At 55.0% G+C, this 20,640-nt stretch overlaps 3 protein-coding genes across 9 annotated transcripts; 2 read left to right on the top strand and 1 right to left on the bottom strand.

Annotated features, from left to right (window-relative positions):
• Nucleotides 1–784: 784 nt before the first annotated feature.
• On the bottom strand, nt 785–2,255 carry FAHD1 (fumarylacetoacetate hydrolase domain containing 1). The gene has a single exon (XM_068422358.1). The coding sequence runs from the start codon at nt 2,004–2,006 to the stop codon at nt 1,335–1,337; it is 672 nt and encodes a 223-aa protein (XP_068278459.1). The 5' UTR covers nt 2,007–2,255; the 3' UTR covers nt 785–1,334.
• On the top strand, nt 2,228–13,357 carry LOC137675971 (hydroxyacylglutathione hydrolase, mitochondrial). 6 transcript variants are annotated; one of them, XM_068422356.1, is made up of 11 exons: nt 2,251–2,328; nt 2,808–2,849; nt 4,588–4,618; nt 6,048–6,229; nt 6,708–6,772; nt 7,643–7,760; nt 8,829–8,937; nt 9,857–9,960; nt 10,427–10,528; nt 10,964–11,043; nt 11,562–13,357. In XM_068422356.1, the coding sequence occupies exons 4-11, from the start codon at nt 6,125–6,127 to the stop codon at nt 11,659–11,661; spliced, it is 783 nt and encodes a 260-aa protein (XP_068278457.1). In that variant the 5' UTR covers nt 2,251–2,328; nt 2,808–2,849; nt 4,588–4,618; nt 6,048–6,124; the 3' UTR covers nt 11,662–13,357. The 6 variants fall into 6 exon arrangements, with proteins under 6 accessions (XP_068278453.1, XP_068278457.1, XP_068278454.1 ...); XM_068422357.1 differs by lacking the exon at nt 2,251–2,328 and adding an exon at nt 2,361–2,444; XM_068422353.1 differs by lacking the exon at nt 4,588–4,618.
• Nucleotides 13,358–14,300: 943 nt separating this feature from the next.
• Nucleotides 14,301–20,350, top strand: LOC137676038 (hydroxyacylglutathione hydrolase-like protein). Of its 2 annotated transcripts, none has more exons than XM_068422501.1 (9): nt 14,301–14,494; nt 15,539–15,603; nt 15,676–15,793; nt 16,273–16,381; nt 16,551–16,654; nt 16,827–16,928; nt 17,015–17,094; nt 17,449–17,610; nt 19,891–20,350. In XM_068422501.1, exons 1-9 carry the CDS (start codon nt 14,390–14,392, stop codon nt 19,994–19,996), a joined length of 951 nt encoding a protein of 316 aa, XP_068278602.1. In that variant the 5' UTR covers nt 14,301–14,389; the 3' UTR covers nt 19,997–20,350. The 2 variants fall into 2 exon arrangements, with proteins under 2 accessions (XP_068278602.1, XP_068278603.1); XM_068422502.1 differs by having other exon boundaries at nt 17,897–19,972.
• The last annotated feature ends 290 nt before the right edge of the window (nt 20,351–20,640 follow it).

Genomic DNA, 20,640 nt, shown 5'->3' with positions numbered 1-20,640 from the left:
CAAGTTGATAGAAAAATTTCTATTTTTTCTATTTTTCCTCTGCAACATGTTCTGCTTTCTTTTTTTTTTGTGATTTGCAGTGTCTTAGACCATGCTGCTCTTTCACAGAGGTGCCTGTCTTTGAGCTACAGTAATTTTCTCTGCAAGACTCTCCAAATGCAATTTTCAAAAACAAAGTGCTTATTAAGATCTGGCTCCAATAAATGGAAGCGTTTAACTTCAGTGCTTGTACGTATGTAAAAAAAAAATCCATCTGTTTTTGTTAGAAATTAGTCAGTTCTGTGTAACCTTTGAAAATGGTAAGTTTTGATGTTTGTGGGGGGAGGCTTTTTTTAATTATATTTTACAACTTTGTCACTCCTCTGAATTGAAAGAGAACTCGCTGTCATGCAAACTGGTGGAGAGTGTTACATCAGCTGGAGTCTGGAAACGGGGAAAGTTACACAGCATGGCTTTTAACAGCTGGAAAGATTTAAAAACTCCAACTGCTGCACCGCGTTCTATAAGTAATGGTAAGTGTTGCAGTTACATTTTTATTAAAATTATATTTACATCAGTAAAAGTAAAGACAAGTTTACTGGTGATCTTTACCAATGAGCTTCTTTATTCTTGATCTTTTGTATTATTTCACTTTTAGAAGCATATTTAAAAGCTCAGTTTAGGAAAAAAAAGGTCTGCCAAGCATCTGGCGCACTTCCTGCTGCATTACGCCCCTTGGAGAGGGAAGGAAAGCAATTCTCATTTAATTTGTACATTTGAAAAATGCACGGAGGAATCGTGAAACTAATCTAAAGAACAAACATCTTTTTATTGTAGAATACCCCAAGGAGAAAAATTCTTTCTAAAGCTGTAATTCTTCATTTACTGTGACACATACACCTCTGATTTTACATAGCATGGGTGAGCTTTAGCTCCTACATCACCATTTTAACGGTTTAATTTATAATTTTTATTTTAAGCCAATACATTGGCAAAGCTCCAAGCATCAGTAGAAGAGAGCACACAGCACCCGCCCAGCTCCCCTCCCCAGCTGTCCAGCACACTGTCTCCATCCACAGTTCCAAGGTCCAGTTTGGGTATTGACCATCTGCCCCAGGCTGGGTGGGACTCCAGGTTCACCATCTCGGAGGAGGCCGAAGCCTCCATGGAAATGGGGCTGTTTTAGTCAAATGCCTTTCGAGCTCATGGGTTACATGTCTTTGATGCGTGACAGTCCATTAGCTGCTTGGCCCATGTGAGGGTTTAACGTACAGAACAGCTTGTGTGTCTCTTGATTCACCAGGTGTTCCCAAAAGAGCTGCCTCCTCCGCACAGGGTCCCAGCCCAGCTCCCGCTCAGGATCCACGTGTTTGCTGTGCCACCTTGAACCGCATGGAGAGGACGTCGCTTATCCCAGCTTCTATCTCGTCGTTGGCCTGCACAGACCCAACTCCTTTGGGAGATCCCGTCAGAATCAAGTCCCCTTCTTCCAGCGTGAGTATTTCGCTGATGTAGCTGATCAGGTAAGGGATGGAGAAGATCATCGAGGAGGTCTCCCCCTCCTGCCTCAGCTTTCCATTCACCTTGAGCCAGATCTTCAGCTTGTGAGGGTCTGGGATCTTCTCCTTGGGCACAAAGTCACTGACCGGGCACGATGAGCTGAAGCCCTTGGCCAAGGTCCAGGGCAGACCCTTCTTTTTGCACTCCTCCTGGGTGTCCCTGGCCGTCATGTCCAAGCACAGGGCATAGCCCGCCACGTGCTCCATGGCAGCCTCCTGGGACACGGCCTGCGCTCTCCTCCCGATCACCACCCCCAGCTCCACTTCGTGGTGCAGGTTGTTGCAGTAGTAGGGCCGCAGGATGGGCGAGCCTTCGCGCACGTAGGCCGAGGAAGGCTTGAGGAAGAAGAGGGGCTCCCGGGGCAGCGCGCTCCCCATCTCCTTGGCGTGCTCGGCGTAGTTGCGCCCCACGCAGACGATGTTCCTGCCCCACTCCCAGAAGCGGGACAGCGGCTTGGAGGAGCCCATGGCCGCGGCGGGTCTCCTTCCCCCGGGACCGCGGGCGCCCTTGGGCCGTCCTTGCCGGGCCCGGAGCCGCGCTGCCGCCGCTGCCGCCTCTCCTCCGCCCCGCTCTCTCCTTCCTGCTCCCCGGGCAGCCGCCCGCCCCCCGCCTCCTTCCCCGGGTTAGCGAACCGCCCGGCCCGGGCGTGCCGAGAGCAGCGCGGAGGGAAGGAGGGGGCCGGGCGGGCGCAGCGCCGCCCCCGCCGCACGCCGGGCCGGGGCCGGGGCCGGGCCGTGCCGGCCGCCGCTACCCGCCTCCCCGGGGCCGGCCGCAGGGCGGGGAGCAAAGGTAACCGGGCCGGGCCTGGGCACCGGGCGGGGCGCGCCGCACCATGCTCGGCGGGGGCTGGCGGGGCCTCGGCACCGCCCTGGCGGCCCTGGGAGCTGGGGCCCTGCTCCGAGCCGGTACGTGGGGCGGGCGGCGCGGCTGGCCCGGCGCCGGGGATGCGCCCCGGTAGGACCCGCGGGGCCGGGTAGCGCCGCCTCCGCGGCCGGGCCGCGTCCCCGGGCAGCGGGGTAGGGGCGGGGGGGCGCGGTGGGGTGTCCCCTTGCAGCGGGGCGGGGGTCTGTGCGGTGCCCCCCTCGCAGACGGGACCGGGGCGGAGGGGCCGTGCGGTGCCCCCCTCGCAGCCGGGACCCGCAGGGAGCTGGGCGGCTGCGGGCACCCGGCCCTGGGGCTGTCGGTGCGGCTCAGCCCGGCTGGCAGCGGGTCTCCTGGCAAGCTGGGGAGTTTGACGGTGGTTTTTCTCTCCTCGTTTCCCGGCCCAGGGGTGCGCCGAGATTTTTAAGCTGACTCACAGCCCCAAGTAGGTCAGTATCTGCTCAGCTGGAGCCTGGCTCTGTTGGTGGCTTTTCATATCGATAACCCATCTGGGAGGCTCCTGCGGAGTTTTTGGGCTGCCAAAGCACTGGTTATTGCTCTGGGAGGAGGGTTTGGGGGGACGAGGGCTGGCATTTCGACTGGATCTGATGGATGCCAGACAGTATTGGCAATGTAAGCAAAAAACAAAACCAAAACTGTATAAGCTCTGCATTTAAATTTAAGGCCTAAATTCTGAAGGCGTATCCTTGAACTAGAGCTTGGGCTTTAGCTTCACAGCGTCTCTGGGAAGTCTTGCCAGAGGCCTTTTGCATCACTCCAATTTTAAGACCTGGCCTTAACGAGTGAGAATCCGTTGGAGTTAACTGCCAGCCTTGGAAACCCTGATGCTATCTTGGGAACAAGTATGTCAAACCGAGTAACCAGCAGCTCCTGAGTCCCCCAGGTTGCAGGGTGGGTGCTGCGCCTTCCACGCAGGCTTTGCTCCACCAGTGGGTGGGTGCTTGCCCTGCCCACGCTGGCTGGACCCGGCTGTGCCACCGGCAGCGTGTGCCAGGTGAGCAGGTCAAGTGGGAGCCGGAGTTACCTGGGGTTTGTGGGGCCGGCTTGCTTGGTATTGTGTGGGGCCACGAACTCACTGGGTATCCAAAAAAAATCTGTGTGCAGAGAATGTAAAAAGTGAGCGTAGTCTTTCTTCTTATGAGTAATGCAGGGATGTTCATCTGAGTACTTATGTGCAGACAGTTTTGAGTGACAGCCATGTTGGAAATGGGAATTTTCCACTCTTTTCTGTTATAAAAGAGTAAACCAAAATGGAGAAAATGTATGAAGCACCCATTTTCTGAGGGAACCTACTGTTAAACTGTGCTGCTGCCTGCTTGCCTTCACTCTCCAGCATTTATGTGATAACATTAACACCTCCCATCTGCGAAGCCTTTCCTCTTGGCCACTCAAGCTGCACTAACAAACCGTTCCAGAAAGCCGAACCGTGTGATTCAAAGGCTGCTGGTGTTCTGCTCTCCCCAGCCCTCTCTGCTTCAGGCGTGAAGTCAGGAGGGACGCGTTACAAAACTGAGCGAAAATGAAGTCATTGGGCAGTAATTCTGGAGCAGACCTGCGTCTATTACAGCGATCCTGAAACGAGCTGTGTTAGTACTGGGCCAGGGCAGAGGTTACGTATCACTTGGGGAGCTTCCTTGAGCAGAACTGGGTCCAAGAACGTCCTTCTCCTACGAGCAGCGCTGGGCGTGCGTGAGAGCGCTTTGGTGTGCTCGCCGAGTGGGAAGGTGCAGCTTAGCTGCAGAGGGGAATTCAGAATGAGTTTCATACTTTGTGGATGTTTTCTCATTCCTTTGCTTAAATTACATTTTAGAAAACATTTCCTTATGTGGTATAGTTTGTTTGTTTTGCAAGAATTGTGAATTAAGCATGCAAAGAGACTTTGGGATCACGGCCAAGGTTAGAAATGGTTCATAGGAAGAAAGCATTTTAAGTATGTGAATAATTCCTTTGACTTGGAGTTAAGGTTGTGTTTTCTTTTGTGTTTTTTTTTCCAGTTAGTGTCTAGCATGCAAACAAACATGCAGTGTATATAGCTCTTGTGACTGATAGGATCCAAAAGAAAAGTGCCTCATGTTAGGGAGCAGTTAAAGAGCAAATGATTTATTTTTTCCCCTATCAAGGAATAGTAAGGGGGCTTTTTATTTGTTTTGTTTGTTTTTTTGAAAGGATTCTTCTGCTCCAGAGGAACACTCGGCAGGTATGGATGCTTTTCTCAATACTACATGCCTTCACCATCAAATACCCAGTGCATGCCTACGCTGTCGTGCCTTGGGGTTTTCTTTGCAGCGCTGTGTTTAATTTTACTACCATCTGCCCTCCTTACCTCCCTTCCCTCATAAGCAAGTGAGGCGGTGGTGGTAGAAGGGGAAAAAGTTCTGGGCAGGCCAGTTGTAGCAGAGGGGCCTTACAGCTCCCGCTGCCTGGGGCTGGGAGCGCGGCAGCAGCAGCTGCAGGTCCTGCTCAGAACTTGGGTCCTGGTTTTGCAGCCGTGTTGGCCCCGTCAGTCCGTGGAGCTGCAGGGGGGCTGTCCCTCTTGGGGGCCTCTTCTCTCTAAAGCAGGCTCTTATCAGGGGTGGGCAGGAGTGCCCTGTTTTGGGAGAGTGGGGCAGGTTGATTACAAGCGTGGTGACCCCTCCCTTTGGCGCTGGTGGAGGTGGCCAGCACCGAACGTTGGGAGCCTTAGGGGGGGAGTCAGGGGTGCGAGATGAGCCAGCGCAGGTCAGCCCAACACAGGCACCTCCAGTGGTGTGCAGGGGCCTTGGGCATCCAGACAACTAATTTCTCTTTCCCTGCATGCGTATGGACCCAGGCCTGAGCTGCAGGGCCCCAGCAATGGGAGACCTTGTCCTCTTTGTTTCTCTTCTTTTTTTTTTTTAATGGCAGAGCCTCTTAGGGCTTGGTTGTTTCTTTAAGAACGGCGTATCTGTGAGTTGAACAGTGGAGCCCAGGTTGTTTACACCTGGAATTAGATTTGCTTCTTGGATCTGATTAAACATTTAACCAAAAGCAAACAGGGGAGCACTGCTGGTGCATCAAGGTAGCCCGTGAGCAAGAAACCTGCCTGCGGTGCGTGCCTGGTGCCTGGCCAGGGGGGAGCCTTGCCTTCCATGCAGAGAGCCCATCTTCTCTCCATTCACTGTGCAGGGTGGGATTTCCCCAAGTAACAAACCAGATGTTTCTGTTGTAGCAGTGTGTGTATTTCTGTATTTCTCCTTTTTTTTTTCTCCTCCTTCTTGTCTTTTGGCTGTAACGTGGCCTTTTGCGCTTTTTTTTGCAAAGTCACTGTCCCACGCTGACCTTTGTCCAGCTGTTCCCTCCCCGTTCTGCTTTCCTGCCCCTTGGAATCTTCTCTCCAGTCGAGGGACAGCGCTTTCCCTGCATGAGCACATCTCTGGGAGCAAAGTGTCCCACCCCTCTAACCAAGAGCCTCCCGTGCTGTGGGACACAAGGTGACACATCCAGGCACTAAGCTTTGTCCCGTGGTGGCCTCTCTCCTCTTCTTCTCTAGGAGGCAGGTTGGGCTGTCCATACCCTTTCTTCTCTGGGGCCGTGGGACCTGCTGTGTCCTGTCCCATTTGTTCCCCTCCCTGGGCTAACCTGAGGTGTGTCTGTTTTGGGGTCCCCAGGTCCAGCGCAGCTGCGAGCTGCCTTCCTGCACACGGAGCACGAGCAGAGGAAGCCGAAGACGGTCACGCAAGCCGACATGAAGGTGGAATTGCTCCCAGCCCTCACAGACAACTACATGTACCTCCTCATCGACGAGGAAACGAAGGAGGCTGCGATCGTTGATCCTGTGCAGCCCCAGAAGGTAATGCTGTCTGCTGCCCTTGTGAGCACGGTGCTCACCGCTGCGGGTCTGGAGATCCCTCCAGGTTGCCGTATCCACAAGAGAATTAGTCACACGCTGACTCAGGTGTGGGGGAAAGGCAGGAAATACTGGCCATGCAGAGGTACAGACAGGGCTTCACAGGCAGCCTGCTTCTGCGCTCAGGCTGCTTGTCCCTGACTTCAGGGGTTATTGACCTGACTTTTGTTTTTTGCCCTTAGTTTGATGTAGTGCAGAAAAGAGGAAATGGGACTGAGGGCTTAGTCATGGCTAGCTGGATCAGAGACCTCGTGTCCTGATCTGTAACTATGACTTGGAGGGGGATGAGCTCTCAGCAGAGTTGCTGGTGTGGCACACTTAAACCTTGGAGCAGTTGTGTCCAGGTCACGCCAGGCACCGGGTGTGCTGTTAAGTCATTTCACGGGAGTCGTAATGCTCTTGGTGTGCCCTGTGCCCGCAGGTTTTGGATGCAGTCAAGAAGCACGGCGTGAAGCTGACCACTGTCCTGACCACACATCATCACTGGTAACTATCTGCTCTAGTGGGATCCCTCTTCCCTCTGCATGAACACAAGCAGTCAAGAACTGTTGCTTTTCTGGATCAAATTGGTCTTCTCTAAGCAGGAGCTTAGGTGTGAGGGGAAGGATCAGAGCTCAAAGTGTTCCCTTGGGCTTGCTGTGACCAGATGCATTCTCTACACTGCAAGCTCTGTGTGTCAGTGCCTTTAACCTTTACAATGCTGATTTCTTCCAGGTGACCAGTGAAATAAATGGGTGTGAAGGTAGCTGTGGAGCATGGGAGGGAGCACGCTCACACTGAGGTGCTAGGACGTGCCTGTAAGGCGTGCTGCTCACAGTCAGCACTTGTGGGAGGATTACCTGCATGGCAGATTAACTCTGCCAGGGATGTAAATATGAATGTTTTGCTTCAGCGGTTTTGCAGTGCTGAACCTGAGTAACCTCTCCTGTGGGTCATGGTAGAGCCACCTCTGTGGCTGGAGAGCCAGCCCTGCTCTGGCAGGACCAGCACCACAGACAAGTGCTCAGCTGGTTGTGTGCCTGCTCCACGGTGTCTTGTGGGACGCTGAGTTACACATATCCCAGTTATCCCAGTCTCTTCCTGCCCTAGTTACTGGACAGTTGATGGTGAGCCCCTAAGGCTGGTGTTTCCTGACTAGGTATGAACTTGTGGGGGGTTTTCCCACCTCTCACTGCCCCAGTTACTGGAGAAATTATCTCCACTTGTGCTGATGTGGCATATCCTTTGATACGAAGACAGTGTTAGATACTGAGAGAATAGTTGATCAGCAATGATCACCTGGAGGTTACCAGTGCAATATGAGTTACAATAAATTTGTCTTCATCCCTGCACAAATCCATTTTTCTGACCTTCCAGGGACCATGCTGGAGGGAACGAGAAGCTCGTGAAGATGGAGACGGGGTTGCGTGTGTATGGGGGAGACAGCAGAGTCGGAGCACTGACACAGAAAGTATCTCACCTGACATCCCTCAAGGTAAAGGGAGTGAGCTGCAGGACTCGGCTGGGGGCCTCTCCCGTTTGTGTCACAGCTTTAGAGCTGGACCCGTGTGGTCCAACTTCAGTTACCATTGTGGTCACAGCTCTTTTACCTTTTAACATCTCTTGGATGTAGATGATAGTGTAAAAGCCTTCACCCTTTTCCAGCCCTGTGAACCAAAACCCCTCTGTCTTGTTTTGGCCAGTGGTGCTTCATTGATGAGAACATTGGCATGGCTCAGGCATCACCTGGGGCATGCTGGGTGTCCATGTGCTCCTTCACAGCTGCCTTAACTGGGGTGGTCAGAACTGATGTGTGACAGGACAGGGCTTGTGCTCTGCTCAGAGCCTAGTTAGCACCGAACAAATGCAGGTGGTCCTCCTGGAACGATGGCTGGAGCACAGGGTGAAGAGAAAGTGGGCCAGCAGTGCTAGCTGCTGGCATAGCTTTTCCAGAGCTAAAGCAGCAAACCTTGTTGGAACCTGGCTGTTCGCTTATAGACGAGCTGGCAGCTGACATAAACTGCTGTGAAATGTGCAGGCTGGCGTGAATGCCACTGCTGGTCCTGCTGTGCACCTTTGGGGGGGCAGCAGCAAAGAAGGGAGCACAGAAATACCCGGGAAGGTGAGCAAATGAGGGCTGTGGGGGAAACGTCCCCTTGGCCTCATGAGTGTGTTTAATCCTTCCCTTTTCGTGTCATCCCCTTCTTCCCTTCAGCTTCATTTTTGTTTGGAGCTTTTTACACTTGATTAACTTTGTTGAGGATTTTGTTTTGCTCGGGATCTGTTTGCTCTTGCTGCCAAGCAGACGCTGAGTCACTCCGCATGTAAATGAAAGAATCTGGCAGTTCTCTTTGTCACAACACCTGCTAGGAGGAAACAGCTCCCTTCCAAGTCCCTGCCATAAAACTCTCTTGCTGGACTCTCCCAGGAGCAGAGCTGATGTTTACTGGGCAGCTATGTGAGAATTTGCCTGTAGGACTACTAAGACCGTTGTAATAGTTGCAATTCTTTTCTAATGCTAGCAAACAGTGGCTTAAGCTCTAGTCTTCTGCCTTCTTCTCAGGTGGGATCTCTTAATGTGAAATGCCTCTGTACGCCGTGTCACACTTCTGGACACATCTGTTATTATGTGACTAAGCCAAATAGCTCCGAGCCACCTGCTGTTTTTACAGGTGAGGAGTTGGGAGGTGACATTGCTGGCAGTCTGTGTTGCAAAGAAATAAGCTGCTGCTCTGCCTGTGTGCTCCTGACTCTGGGTGTGCGTTCATCCCTCACTGCCAGTGCAGCTGGTTAACATCCCCATCTTGCCCCCTCACCAAGTGCTACCACTTAGTAATTGTAGATGAAACTGGTGAAGCCCCTCTGGGTTTGTAAACTGTTGCTGGACACCCTGCAAGCAACATCAAGAGCGAGCCCTGGATGAGTCCTACGTCTGGCATTTTCTTCCTTGAAACAAGAGCTGTTGGTTTACTGTCTCGGGCCAAACTGTGGCTGATTCCAAAACCTGTTGCTTTTCCATATATCTGTGCTCATGTCTGTAACAAAACTGAGAGAAAATAGGGGAGTAAGAGAGGGCTGGTGCTCCATCTCTGGTAGCCAGGTTCTGGATCCTGTTGTGGAGAGCAGGGTTCCCCCTTCCCTGCGCCCAGGCTCCCCAGGATGCCATGTCATCTCCCTCCTGACGGGCACTCTCCAGAGCTTGCACCAGCTGCTGCATGGAAAAAGTAGCAGCTTAAGCAAGGTTTTAGGGAGCACTGGGAAGAAAATGCAGAGGCGACTCATCTTTGTTCATAGCAAAGAGAACAAGTGTTCCTTGTCCACTCTAGAAAGGACAAGAGGGGACGGCAGACTGCCCGCAGGAGGGAAGTGCTGGCATGGTTTGCCTGCAGAGGCTGTGGGGTTTCCTGCATGAGAAGCTGCATTTGCCTCGTGGGTTTGTGTAGCACTGAGCCTGTGCGGGGCAGCACCGTAGCCTGGCTCCCCCCGTGCCTCCCGCTGAGCTGCAGCCAGGACAGCAGTGGGACCGTGTGCTCACGCTTTGGGGTGAGGAGCCTGGTCTGGTCCTGACGCCGTGTCACGCCTCCCTTGCAGGTGACACGCTGTTCGTGGCTGGTTGTGGGAAGTTCTTCGAGGGAACCCCGGAGGAGATGTACAGAGCGTTGATTGAGGTTTTGGGCAGCTTGGACCCCAAAACGGTATGAACTTCTCCTCTGTGCTAGTAAGTTAACGAGCCAGAAACTACTACAGGCATCAAAGAAACTCTCTTCCTAATAATGCTGTTGTTCAAAGAGAGAATTTCTCATGTGTTGAAGGAATGAGTGCATACATCAGGAATTGTCTCTGGAGTCCTCTGGGCAGGAGACACCTACCCCAAAAATGTTTGTGCTTTGTGGGGAAAGAGTAAAATTAAAATGCTTATTAAAATGAAGTCTGGCGAGCTGGGATGCCTGGGCTCTTTCATCAGGCTTGCCATTAAACTGGCAGCTAGTACTGGCTGGTAGCTCCTGGCACTTGTCCTCTGCATGTCTGCAGTGCAGAGTGTCATGTGTCCTGGAGGGCTGACTCTTGTTCCTGCTGTACCATTACACTGATGATGGCACCTGGCACTCCACCTTTGTACCTCCAGAGTTACAGGCTGTCACTCTTCCTTTCTCTTCCTAGAGAGTTTACTGTGGTCACGAATACACGATCAACAATCTCAAGTTTGCTCGACACGTTGAACCTGATAATGTTGCTATCCAGGAGAAGCTTGCTTGGGCCAAGGTGAGCCAGTTCATCCTTTCCCTGGGCTTGATGCTTTCGTGGAGGTAGAGAGGGTAGAGGAGAGAAGACAAGAGAGGCTGAAGGAAGGGAGTTGAGTCAGGAGCTGCAGTATGTTGTGCATCCAGGGGAGCGACGTGTTGGGGAACAGGGTTAGTGTGTGGCCCAGAGGAGACAGTTTGCTGTCTGGTGGAGGTGTGACCCTCCCTGGAAACTTCTGGGTATAATTACAGGCTGCTGTCTGCGTCTGTCTGTCTGGGTCAGCTCTGTCCCGAGGCTCTCTGTGTACCTCAGCGCTTGTCTGTCTGGCTGTGGGAAGGGCCTGGCCTGAGGAGCAGCTCAGGCAGTTGGGTGCAGCACTGACCCTGCATGGTTGATAGAACATTTCTTGTTCACCAAAACATTCCTCATTAAGCAGAAATCTCTCCCTTGTTCCAGGCAAAGTATGACAGCGGTGAGCCAACCATACCCTCCACCATTGCAGAAGAGTTTACCTACAACCCCTTCATGCGAGTGAGGTACGGAGGAGATGGGGGTGTGGGAAGGGTCCTTGTGCTTGGAGGGGGGATGTGGGGAGGAGGAGGTCTCCAAAGAGCGAGCTGTAAGTGGGAACTGCTCTCCTGCCTCACATGTTCCTGTTCTGGTGCCCTCAAGACCCTCCCTAAAATGTCCTCGTCATCCTGGCAGGAGCTTGCTGCTGTGAAATTTGAAGGGTTGTGGTGAGCACCTCTGCCCGTGCTGAAGTCCCTAACTCAGGAGACAGAACAAGCATTGTTGTGTAATTAAGTTCCTTCATCAAGCAGAGTTTGGCGCAGCCAAAGGTGCTGTTCAAGGCATAAGGGCGTTGGCAGTTTCCTCTTGCCAACGAGCATTTAAACCAGGGGAGCCGATAAGCCTGTGCCAAAGCCCCGAGTCTTTGATCTTTAAGTGCAAGATTTCCCCCTGATGCAAGCAAAACGTGATAGTAGTGACTTCATACATGAGATTTTATCTTGCAGTCTCTGCATTTGCTGTCCCTGGTGTTCCCTCCTGGCAGGGAGAAGACAGTTCAGCAGCACGCTGGGGAGACCGACCCCATCCGAACCATGGGGGCCATCAGGAAAGAGAAGGATAACTTCAGAGTCCCGAAGGACTGAGCACTCTGCCTGGATCACTTTAATGTCAGTTTAAGTGTAATTTAGACTATTCAGATGTTTTAGGAGTTGAACCTTCTGTTGTGGTTGAGACAGTCGTATTTAGGTTTTTATGTTGTTTTAATTAAGGAAAAAAAAAAGCACTTTGCCCTTGTTGAGATGTTCTACAGCATATTTATATTATGATGAAGAATATTTATCCTTCTGTTGCTAGCTCTCCAACTGTCATGTGTGTCACACGCAGATCATTCTACAAGTGTTGGTACGTGGCTCAGAGGCTGGGGTGGGGAAGGGTCAAACCTTGAGGGCTAGGAAAAAGCTCCTGTTATTTTTGTAGGAGCCTGATGTGGATGCAGAGAGTGGGGCTGGGGGCGAGATGTCTTCCTTTAAAACAGAGACAAAACGCAGTAACTACGTTGCCAGCTGAAGATTTGAACCTTTCTTCCATGCTGCTACTTAAACACTTCTGAGTTTGTCTGTGCTGCCTTAGAGATTGTGCTGTTGCTTGTACCCTGTCACTCTTAACTGAAGCCTGTTTGCACGTACCTGCTTACTGCTCTTCAGTGTGATCTGTATCTTACTACGTGTATTAGTACCACACAAATGAAGAAGGGATTTGTCTGCTGGCTCAAAATTCTGAGAAGAGCTTACCTAGTGTCTAACAGCGGGGAGATCCTCCAGCAGACGCCTTGCTGGCCAGAGCCAGAGCAGCTGCTTGGTACCTCGCTGTGAGTAACGTGGCCAACGAGCACTTACTGGCTGGGCGCTGTTCCCCAGCGCTGTTCTGGTGAGCACTGGGCAGCGCTGGGCCCGTGAGCCTGGGCCTGACCCACGGCACATGCTGTGTGCTGCTGGATTGATCACCCTGCAGCCTCTGCCTGGGCCAGCCTCTCTGCTGGAAGGGCCGCAGAGGTGGTGGGGTAGATGGAGGGGGTGTCCACGTGTTGGCAGATTAACAGGGCTCAGGTCTCAGACCCCTGAGGAACCACCTTAGCGTGGCACCTTTCTTCTTGGTTGGTCCATGGGGCTAAAAGCTGTCTCTGTTCTTGGACTAGTGCTGTCTGACCCCGGTCTGCAGCCAGCTCGAAAACTGCCGGGAGGGAACTTCCCCTTGGGCTGCTTTTCTGCCAGGGAATAGTGTGTGGAAGTGGATGAATGGGATAAACAAAATAAATCCAGATTTTCAGTGAGTGGGTCACCCTCTCCTGCAGCTCCCACCCTCCAGCAGGGTGTCTTTAAACAAGTGATGAGCGAAGGGCGGTGGGACCTTGCGGGTTGGCATCTGCATCTTTAATGCCTCTTCCTCCTCATTCTGTTTCCTTCCTTGTTTCTCGGCTGCGTGCTGCAGACCTGCTCCAGCACAAGCCATATCCAAACAAATGTTTTTCAGCTGATTCAAACGATTTTGGTTCCAGTTTCTCCCCCTGTCCCCAGCGCACGGTACGTGATGCCACCGTGGAGCCCGCGACCGCCTGGGTGCCACCAGTGTGACGTTGGTCTGCTCTGCTGATGGGCAGCGTAGGAGCGGGATTTGGTGTAGCACCGTTTCTTTATTTGCTTTCAAAAGGTAAATTTTATGTAGTTCAGGAAGAAAAGTGGTACCTAAACCTTTACTGCCTCCTTAACTGGAACGCTGTGCTGCTGTACCCATGGCTGAGAAACGAGCAAATAAATAACAGCTGTACACGGTCTGCAAGAAGAGGGGTTCTTTATCTCACAGTTTTATTTATTTATCTTTCTTTTTACTAGTGATTGAAGTCAACCAACTGGAAGCATCTTTCTACCCAATCCTGGGGGGGAGCGGGTGGCGTTTTGGGATCCGCTGGGGCTTTATTCCAGGTCTTGTTACAACTGTACATTCTCTTCGAAAGAACGTGGCACGTTCAGCGCTTGTCTCCTGCTCCCTCCTTCACAAGGGGCAGTTGGGGGACCCCGCTCAGCCCCCAAACGGGGCTTGTGCCCAGCTGGGAAGGGAGCCAGGGCACAGCTCCGCTCCTGCCTGCCCCGGGTCTTTGGTGATGTTTGGGCTCGGGTGGCTCAGAGGCCATCCCAGGACACCCCTCCTGTGTGCAGGACTTGTCCGTACCATCTTCTGTCACCCATGTTCCCAGCGCCTGGGGGGAGCTGGCACCCCCCAACCCTCCCAGGGACGGGAGAGCCTCGTCCCTCTCCTTTTAGCACGGTGGCAGTGGGAGAAGCGGCTGGTTTTGGGGGTGGAGGGGGAGAACACTGTGTGCCCCAGCCTTCCTCCCTGTGCCCGCAGCCCCCGGAGCCTGGGGGCTGGGTGAACCCCCTGCAAGTGGGGGGCCCTGGGGAAACACCGAGGGGGGCTTCATCCCTGTGCCCCCCACGGGGAGGTGTCCCCATCCCGCCTCGAACTGGTAGCAGCGGGAGGGTCCCCCCCCCCCCCAGCTCTGGGAGCCGCATTGCGCTGGGGCAGGGGGGGAGGAAGGCGCGGAGCCCCCACGCAGCGCCGCGGGGGCCGTGCGGGGTGTCCGCCCGCCCCACGCTGCGTGAACCCGCCCCGCACCGCACCGGCGGGGGCGGGACGTGCCGCCCGCTGCGGGGAGGGGCCGTGCGGGGCCCCGGGCGGTGCCGCCCGCAGGTACCGGCCGCGTCACGCGTGGGCTCCGCCGAGGGTCGCGCTGGGGGGGCACCGCACACCCCCGCCGGGGCTGCCCCCCCGTTTTGGTGCGTGGGGCCGGGCCCCCCCCCGCGCTGCTGCGGGACCATGAAGGTGAAGGTGATCTCTGTCCTGGAGGACAACTACATGTACCTGGTCATCGAGGAGCGCACCCGGGATGCCATCGCGGTGGACGCCGCCGTCCCCAAAAGGGTGAGAGGGGCTTCGCCCCCCCCGAGTGGCTGCACCCCCGCCACGTCCCGGGTGGGCTGTGGGGGTCCCGCTCCGGGACGTGCCCACGGTGGTGGCCCCACGCGGGGTTGGTGTGTGGGGTCTTCGTGTGCCTGTGCGTGCGAGGAGCGTCCCACCGGCGGGCTCAGCCCCCACGGAGTGGGGGGGTCAGTGCTGGACCCCACTCCCACCCGCCCCTGGGCTGTGGGGGGTTTCCACGTCACCTGAACCGTCACCTCCCGGCCCTCCCTGAGCCAGGAGCCGCACAGACCCCAAAGCAAGCGAGAACAACCCGAAATAGAGCTTTGGAGCGTGTCTCCCACGTGAAGTCCTGTTTTCCGGGAGCCAGCCCGTGGCCGTGCTGCTGGGGGCAGGCGGGGAAGGCAGCGCCAGGGTCGCCCCTCGCCACTGTGACCCCATGGTCCCCCTGCCCGGTGACCCCTTGTGCCACCCGCAGCTGCTGCAACACCGGGCAAAGGCTGTCGCGGTTTTTAAGCGTTTGGTGCTGACTCGGACGTTTCCTTCCTCTGTGAGGAACGTAATCAGGAGCAGCCCGGAGGGTTTGTTAGCAGCGATGAATTTGAAGTTGGCATTAAAAGCCTCTGGCAGCGGAGGCGTGGGGGAGGCAGCCCCCCTCGGCCCCTCGCCGGAGCAGGGAAGCCGGGATGGGTGGCACGGCCTCTGTGGCGGTGACCCTGTGCCGCACCTCCGTGCTTACACTGCGAAAGCACCGGCCATAAACCGCCACCGTCCCTGTGGGAGCAGCGTGTTCCCGTCTGCCTGTGACGGGGTCGGCCGTGGGGAGCTGAGCCTTCGTCTCACCCTCATCCTCTCGTTGCTTAGGGGTGGTTTTGGCTGTTTTCTCTGCCCTGGGCCTCTGCCCTGCACAGCGGCGCCATATGGGACAGATCCTGCGCTGGGATGGGCACGGAGGGCGCTGGTTGTTTGTGGCTGTGCTGGGTGGCCGCGGGGTGCGTGTCACCCCTCTCTGTGCGCTCAATTCCTGCTGCTCTGGGTCTGTTTCAGTTGCTGGAAATCGTCAGGAAGGAGGACGTGGTGCTCAGAGCCATCCTCACCACCCACCACCACTGGTAAGCACCGCCGGCTCGAGCCGGGGGGCAGCTGTGTGGGACCGGTGCCCATTCCCTCCTCTGCCGGTGCAGGGACCACGCGAGGGGCAACGAGGAGCTGGCGCGGCTCTGCCCTGGCCTGCGGGTGTACGGCGCCGATGAGCGGATCGGGGCCCTCACGCACAAGGTGACCCACGACCAGGAGCTGACGGTGCGTGGCCGTACGAGTGCTCCAGGGCTCGGACCCCGCGTGTGGATCCTGCCCTGCGGGGCGGCCGCGGCTGGCACGGTGCCGGGCTGGCGGGGAGCAGGGCTGGGTGATGGTGTGGCACCGTGTCAGGAGCTAATGGGGTTGGTCCCTGGCTGGGGCCGTGCTCGGCCTCCCCGTGCCCTGCAGATGTGGCACCGTGGATTTGGGGTGGGAAGGAGCTCTGGACTGAAGGAGAAACCCCATCCTGTTCCCAGCCCATTTGGGATTGTACTGGGGGGACCCAACCCTCCTCCCGGGGCCCCGCTGCTCCAGCGCTGTCAGAGCAGACACGTGCAACCCAGGACTCACCCAAACCACCGTCCCCCGGCTTGTCTGCACCCTGCCGAGCCCTGGGCAGGGCTTGGGGAGGTCTGGGGGGCTCTGGCTGCCCGTTAGGACCAGGGTGATCCCAGCGGGGCCCTGACCCTCTCTCCCCACAGTTCGGGGCCATCCGGGTGAGGTGCCTCTTCACCCCCTGCCACACCTCAGGCCACATGTGCTACTTCATGTGGGAGGACGGCTCCCCGGACGCTCCGGCTCTCTTCTCAGGTATCCCAGCCTGCTGGCGTGCGCCCCATGGGTACTGGGGACACGGGGCGTGCTGCCTGTCCCCCCTGCGCTCAGCACACACGGGGCAAACCCAGTGCTCTGGGGGCTCCCACCAGCGCCTGGGAGCAGGGACAGGGTCCCCTCTGTGCCCAGACCCCTTTCCCCGCAGGTGACACCCTGTTCGTGGGTGGCTGCGGGAAGTTCTTCGAGGGGACGGCGGAGCAGATGTACACCAACCTCACCCAGATCCTGGGGGCTTTGCCGAAGGAGACAGTGAGTACCCGGCACCTCAGCCCCAGCCCAGAGAGGGACCCCAAAACTGGTGGGGTGAGGGCTTGAGGCTGGCACCGCTGGGGCAGGGGCTGCAGTGGGACGGGGACCGGGATGGGTCAGACCCGGCACCATGTGTGTGTGTGACGCTGGGTGCTTCCCGCTGGCGTTGCAGAAGGTGTTCTGCGGCCACGAGTACACCGTCCGCAACCTCAAGTTTGCCCTAAAAGTGGAACCAGAGAATGAAATAGTGAAGAAGAAACTCGCGTGGGCCAAAGTAAGTGGCTGTGCCCCTGCTGGGGTGGGGGCGGAGGAGGGTGTTGGGTGCCGGCAGGATTTGGGATCTCTCTGGTTCCTCGGCAGCAGCGGGATGACGAGGACTTGCCCACGGTGCCCTCCACGCTGCAGGAGGAGTTCCTCTACAACCCCTTCCTGCGGGTCACGTAAGCAGCGCCGGTGCCATGGGCGTGCGAAGGGCCCCCGGGGTGGGCAGGCCCTGGCTGGCTGGTCCTGCCCCCAAACTCTGCTCCCCTTGTCCCTCCAGTGTCACCCCTTCTCCCAGTGGCTTCGCTAACTGGTGGGAAATCCAAGCCCTGAGGGAGGGGAGGGTGCCCGGACACGGGGTCCTGCGCTGCCCAGTGCAGGGTACCCCCAGGCAGGCCCCGAGTGCCCCCAGCAGCCACCCAGCATGAGGATGTGACTCCCCTGTTGTCTGTCCCGGCGTACACTGGGGTCCCAGCAGGGAGGTGGGTCCCCATCCTGTCCCCTCGGTCACAGCAGAGCCCGTCTCCTTGCAGGGAGGAGCCCTTGCAGAAGTTCACGGGCAAGACGGACCCGGTGGAGGTGCTGAGGACCCTCCGCACCGAGAAGGATAACTTCAAGAAGCCCAAGGAGCGGCCCAATCCCCAGGCCATGCTCGCCTTCGACTGGGGGCTCTTCAGCCCCTTCCTCGAGAAGAAGTGAGCGGCGGTGGCCTGTCCTGCAGCCCTTGGCCTGCGGGAGCCCGGGGGGAGCGTGGGGAAGGTGGGGGCTCTCAGGGCACCCCCGGACCAGCGGGCACCCCTTGGGCTGTCGGCTCCCCTGCCTGCAGCCCTGCCAGCCCCGGGGGCTCACCTGGAGCGGGCAGGGACAGCGGTCAGCGTTCTTGCTGCCGTTCAGCAGCACCCACCAGCCCTGGGTTAACGGGAACCCTCATTGCAGGGGGGTGGGTATTTTTTCCCCTTTTTTGCCCCTATTTTATAATAGGCCAACACAGAAACATTGCCCGGGGATGTGTAACAGTCGCTGACAGATGGGAGCCGTCCAACCCACCCAACCGTGCAGGTCCGTGCAGGTGGCGTTCAGGCCTGGAGGAAAGCGTCCCCTGACCCACTGGCTTTGTAAAATGCTTTTCAAGGTGTGACAGTTTTTAGGCAGCAAACAACAACGTGCTGCTGCGCATCCAGTGCTGAGTTTTTTTTTTTCCTCCAAGATAAAAAAAACTGGAAAGCACTTGGCTGAAATGTCCATTTACATTGGCTTGTCTTTAGCCCAAGAGTGAGGGGGCAGCTGGGTCTCTTAAGCCTCTTCCAGCCTTCAGTCTGTGCCAAATCAGTACTGTGTTTTTTTTTTTTTTTTTTAAGTCTGAGAATTGTGCAAAGCTTTTATTTGCATGTGGTGGGGAGGTTCATTACAAACCAGTAGTTTTCTTTCTTGGGGGAAAAAAAAAATAGGGCTGATGGTAGCTCTGTAAGTGGCTGTGGCAATGCCTCTGCAGGGTCAGGGTGCTGTGTGGGGTCAGGGTGCTCCCTGTGTGGGGTCAGGGTACTCCCTGTGCAACACTCGCAGGTCTCTGCCTCCTTCTTCACCTCGTTGCTGAGCTTACGCCTGTTCTGCCTAGAGCAGATGGTAACACAGAGCAGCAGAGGAGTTGCTCCCGTAATCCTTGCCCGTCTGCTGTCATTTTAAACAGTGTCCATTATAAATTTTATAGCTCCTAACACTGGAATAGAGTTGACTTCAGGATCTTTCACGTGTGGACTGTACCCATTAGCACTGAAGCCTGGTTTGTGGCCGTTTCTGCCCTTGCTAGAAACTAGACTTAAGGTTTTCTTTTTTCCTTTTATGAAGTTAAGTGCTAGAATTTACTCTCCCTCACAGGAGGGGAAGAATTAATCCTGCTGCGCAAGTCGCCTCGGTACTATTGGCTCACTCAGGTTAAATGCAGTGGTAGTTTGCAGCCGTCACCTGTGTGTTCCTCGGGCAGTTTGTTTACTCTGGGAGCAGAGGGGCACCCATGGGTGCTCAGGGAGGGACCCTGGGCTAGCAGCGCGTCTGCTCACGCTGATAGCAGCAACACGCAGCTCTGGGGCGGGGAGAAAGCCACGCTGTTGGTGGTGGCACAGCAAGAACAGACACCCAGGAGCATCTGTAGGAGCCGAGGGGAGGGTCCTTTGAGGGCTTTAGCAGCGGCATGTTGGTACCCTGGGAACTGGAGAAGAGACACCACGTAGACCCCCAGTTGTGTCACCTACAGCTCATTTAGCTTCAGTTCTTTGTGCACTTCTGGCCTGACGTGCATGTTCTCAACAGAAACAATGTGTTTCTTTTGCACTGATGTACAGTTTGTGATCTCAGCACTTCAACTCACTCTGCATTAGCAGCTCTATCTCTTGGTACCATAACCCTACGTTATGGTTAGTGTAACACTGTGTGGTATCGTCTGCGCTGAAACTACCAATCGCTTGTAAAATGAATGGGGAGGGGGAAGCAGTGGGAGACTCTTGCCTTGTGAACACTGTGAATTCACTAATTGATCAGCAACACCTGAAAAATGTAAAGCTTTTAATTAAAAACATTAAAAAAAAAAGGTCTTTTACACTGTTGGCTTATTAATAGAGTGGAGGAGGCTTTGAGAAGGACACAGGCAAGTACTGCCAGCGAAGCTGTTAGGAGAGGCAGGTCAAGGTCTGAGCTTTGCTTTTTGACAGCCCTGAGCTCAAGGTCGGCAGTGACTGGGCGAGGGTGAGCTCTGCAGAGGGTCCGGGCAAGGTTTCGGTCTGGGCTAGGTGCAGTCACCCCCTCCAGCTGTCTGCATTTACTCTGAAGGAACAAAGCAACGTGGCAGCTTTGTTTCCAGTTTTCGTCCACTTAACTCTACTTTCTGCACAGTCCTTCTTCCTCACATAGCAGTAACTGGAAAAAGGAGAAATATTGAAATGATTCAATAATGTGATTCTTAAATTCATATTCACTTGCAGCTACAGCAGTCATGAGGAGATGCCACATCTGCCAGTGTCCCTTCTGCTCGCGTGTGGGTACAGCTGCACATCCCCTACTGCCTTCCCCTCCCCATACCCACCTTAACTCCACAAAAACTGATGTTCAGATTAAACAGACCAACACAGAGTTACTCATTCAGTTGTTTTTTCTGTGAATAGTTCTGAAAATACCCCTCTGTAAAAATACAGGCAGCAAGACAAGCACACGTCCTGTCTGGTGAGAAAACACCAGATCTGTTTCACATCCGTCTCCTGGCCCAGCATCGTGATACGCTGTGTGAAACCAGATGTGTCTTTAATAACCTCTTGGATTGTTCTGGTAAACTACTCGTTATAATGATTACCTCTCACAGCCACCTTCTATTAGCTTTCAGAGACACCAAGGACTTTGTCCTTCACTGGAAAGAAAGCTGGCAATAAATTCTTACTTGAAATACTGTAAAAAATTGTTTTCTCTGCATTTAAGGACATTATCCATCAGTAACTGGCTGTTGAAGATGGGGTAGGTGGGGCAATTCTGTGACTCTCTGCTGTGTGTTTAGGGAGAGAAAGAGAGATGTAATTGCCCACAGTTATAGACAATTGTTATTAATAAAAGAAAAAAAAAATCACTCCAGCTTTTTCTTCTTAAACACTCATTCAAGCCACATTTCAGCAGGCACTAACACAGCCCAAGGGATGATGCTTCTCCTGTGATGCCAGGCTGCCCCTCTGACAGGGCAGAGATGC

This window comes from Nyctibius grandis, chromosome Z, assembly GCF_013368605.1.
Source record: "Nyctibius grandis isolate bNycGra1 chromosome Z, bNycGra1.pri, whole genome shotgun sequence".
NCBI classification, from domain to species: domain Eukaryota; kingdom Metazoa; phylum Chordata; class Aves; order Nyctibiiformes; family Nyctibiidae; genus Nyctibius; species Nyctibius grandis.
Note: the sequence above shows the minus strand (reverse complement) of the source record. Positions and strands in the feature narration are given on the sequence as shown.

What these genes read in the sequence shown, in the direction of transcription:
- FAHD1 (XM_068422358.1), bottom strand. Translation starts at nt 2,006, where the DNA reads ATGGGCTCCTCCAAGCCGCTGTCCCGCTTCTGGGAGTGGGGCAGGAAC.
- LOC137675971 (XM_068422351.1), top strand. Translation starts at nt 2,372, where the DNA reads ATGCTCGGCGGGGGCTGGCGGGGCCTCGGCACCGCCCTGGCGGCCCTG. An exon ending in GCCACCTGCTGTTTTTACAG is followed by an intron (nt 8,938 to 9,856) that starts GTGAGGAGTTGG and finishes CCTCCCTTGCAG; the next exon opens with GTGACACGCTGTTCGTGGCT. An exon ending in AGAAGCTTGCTTGGGCCAAG is followed by an intron (nt 10,529 to 10,963) that starts GTGAGCCAGTTC and finishes CCCTTGTTCCAG; the next exon opens with GCAAAGTATGACAGCGGTGA.
- LOC137676038 (XM_068422501.1), top strand. Translation starts at nt 14,390, where the DNA reads ATGAAGGTGAAGGTGATCTCTGTCCTGGAGGACAACTACATGTACCTG. An exon ending in CGCTCCGGCTCTCTTCTCAG is followed by an intron (nt 16,382 to 16,550) that starts GTATCCCAGCCT and finishes CTTTCCCCGCAG; the next exon opens with GTGACACCCTGTTCGTGGGT. An exon ending in AACCCCTTCCTGCGGGTCAC is followed by an intron (nt 17,095 to 17,448) that starts GTAAGCAGCGCC and finishes GTCTCCTTGCAG; the next exon opens with GGAGGAGCCCTTGCAGAAGT.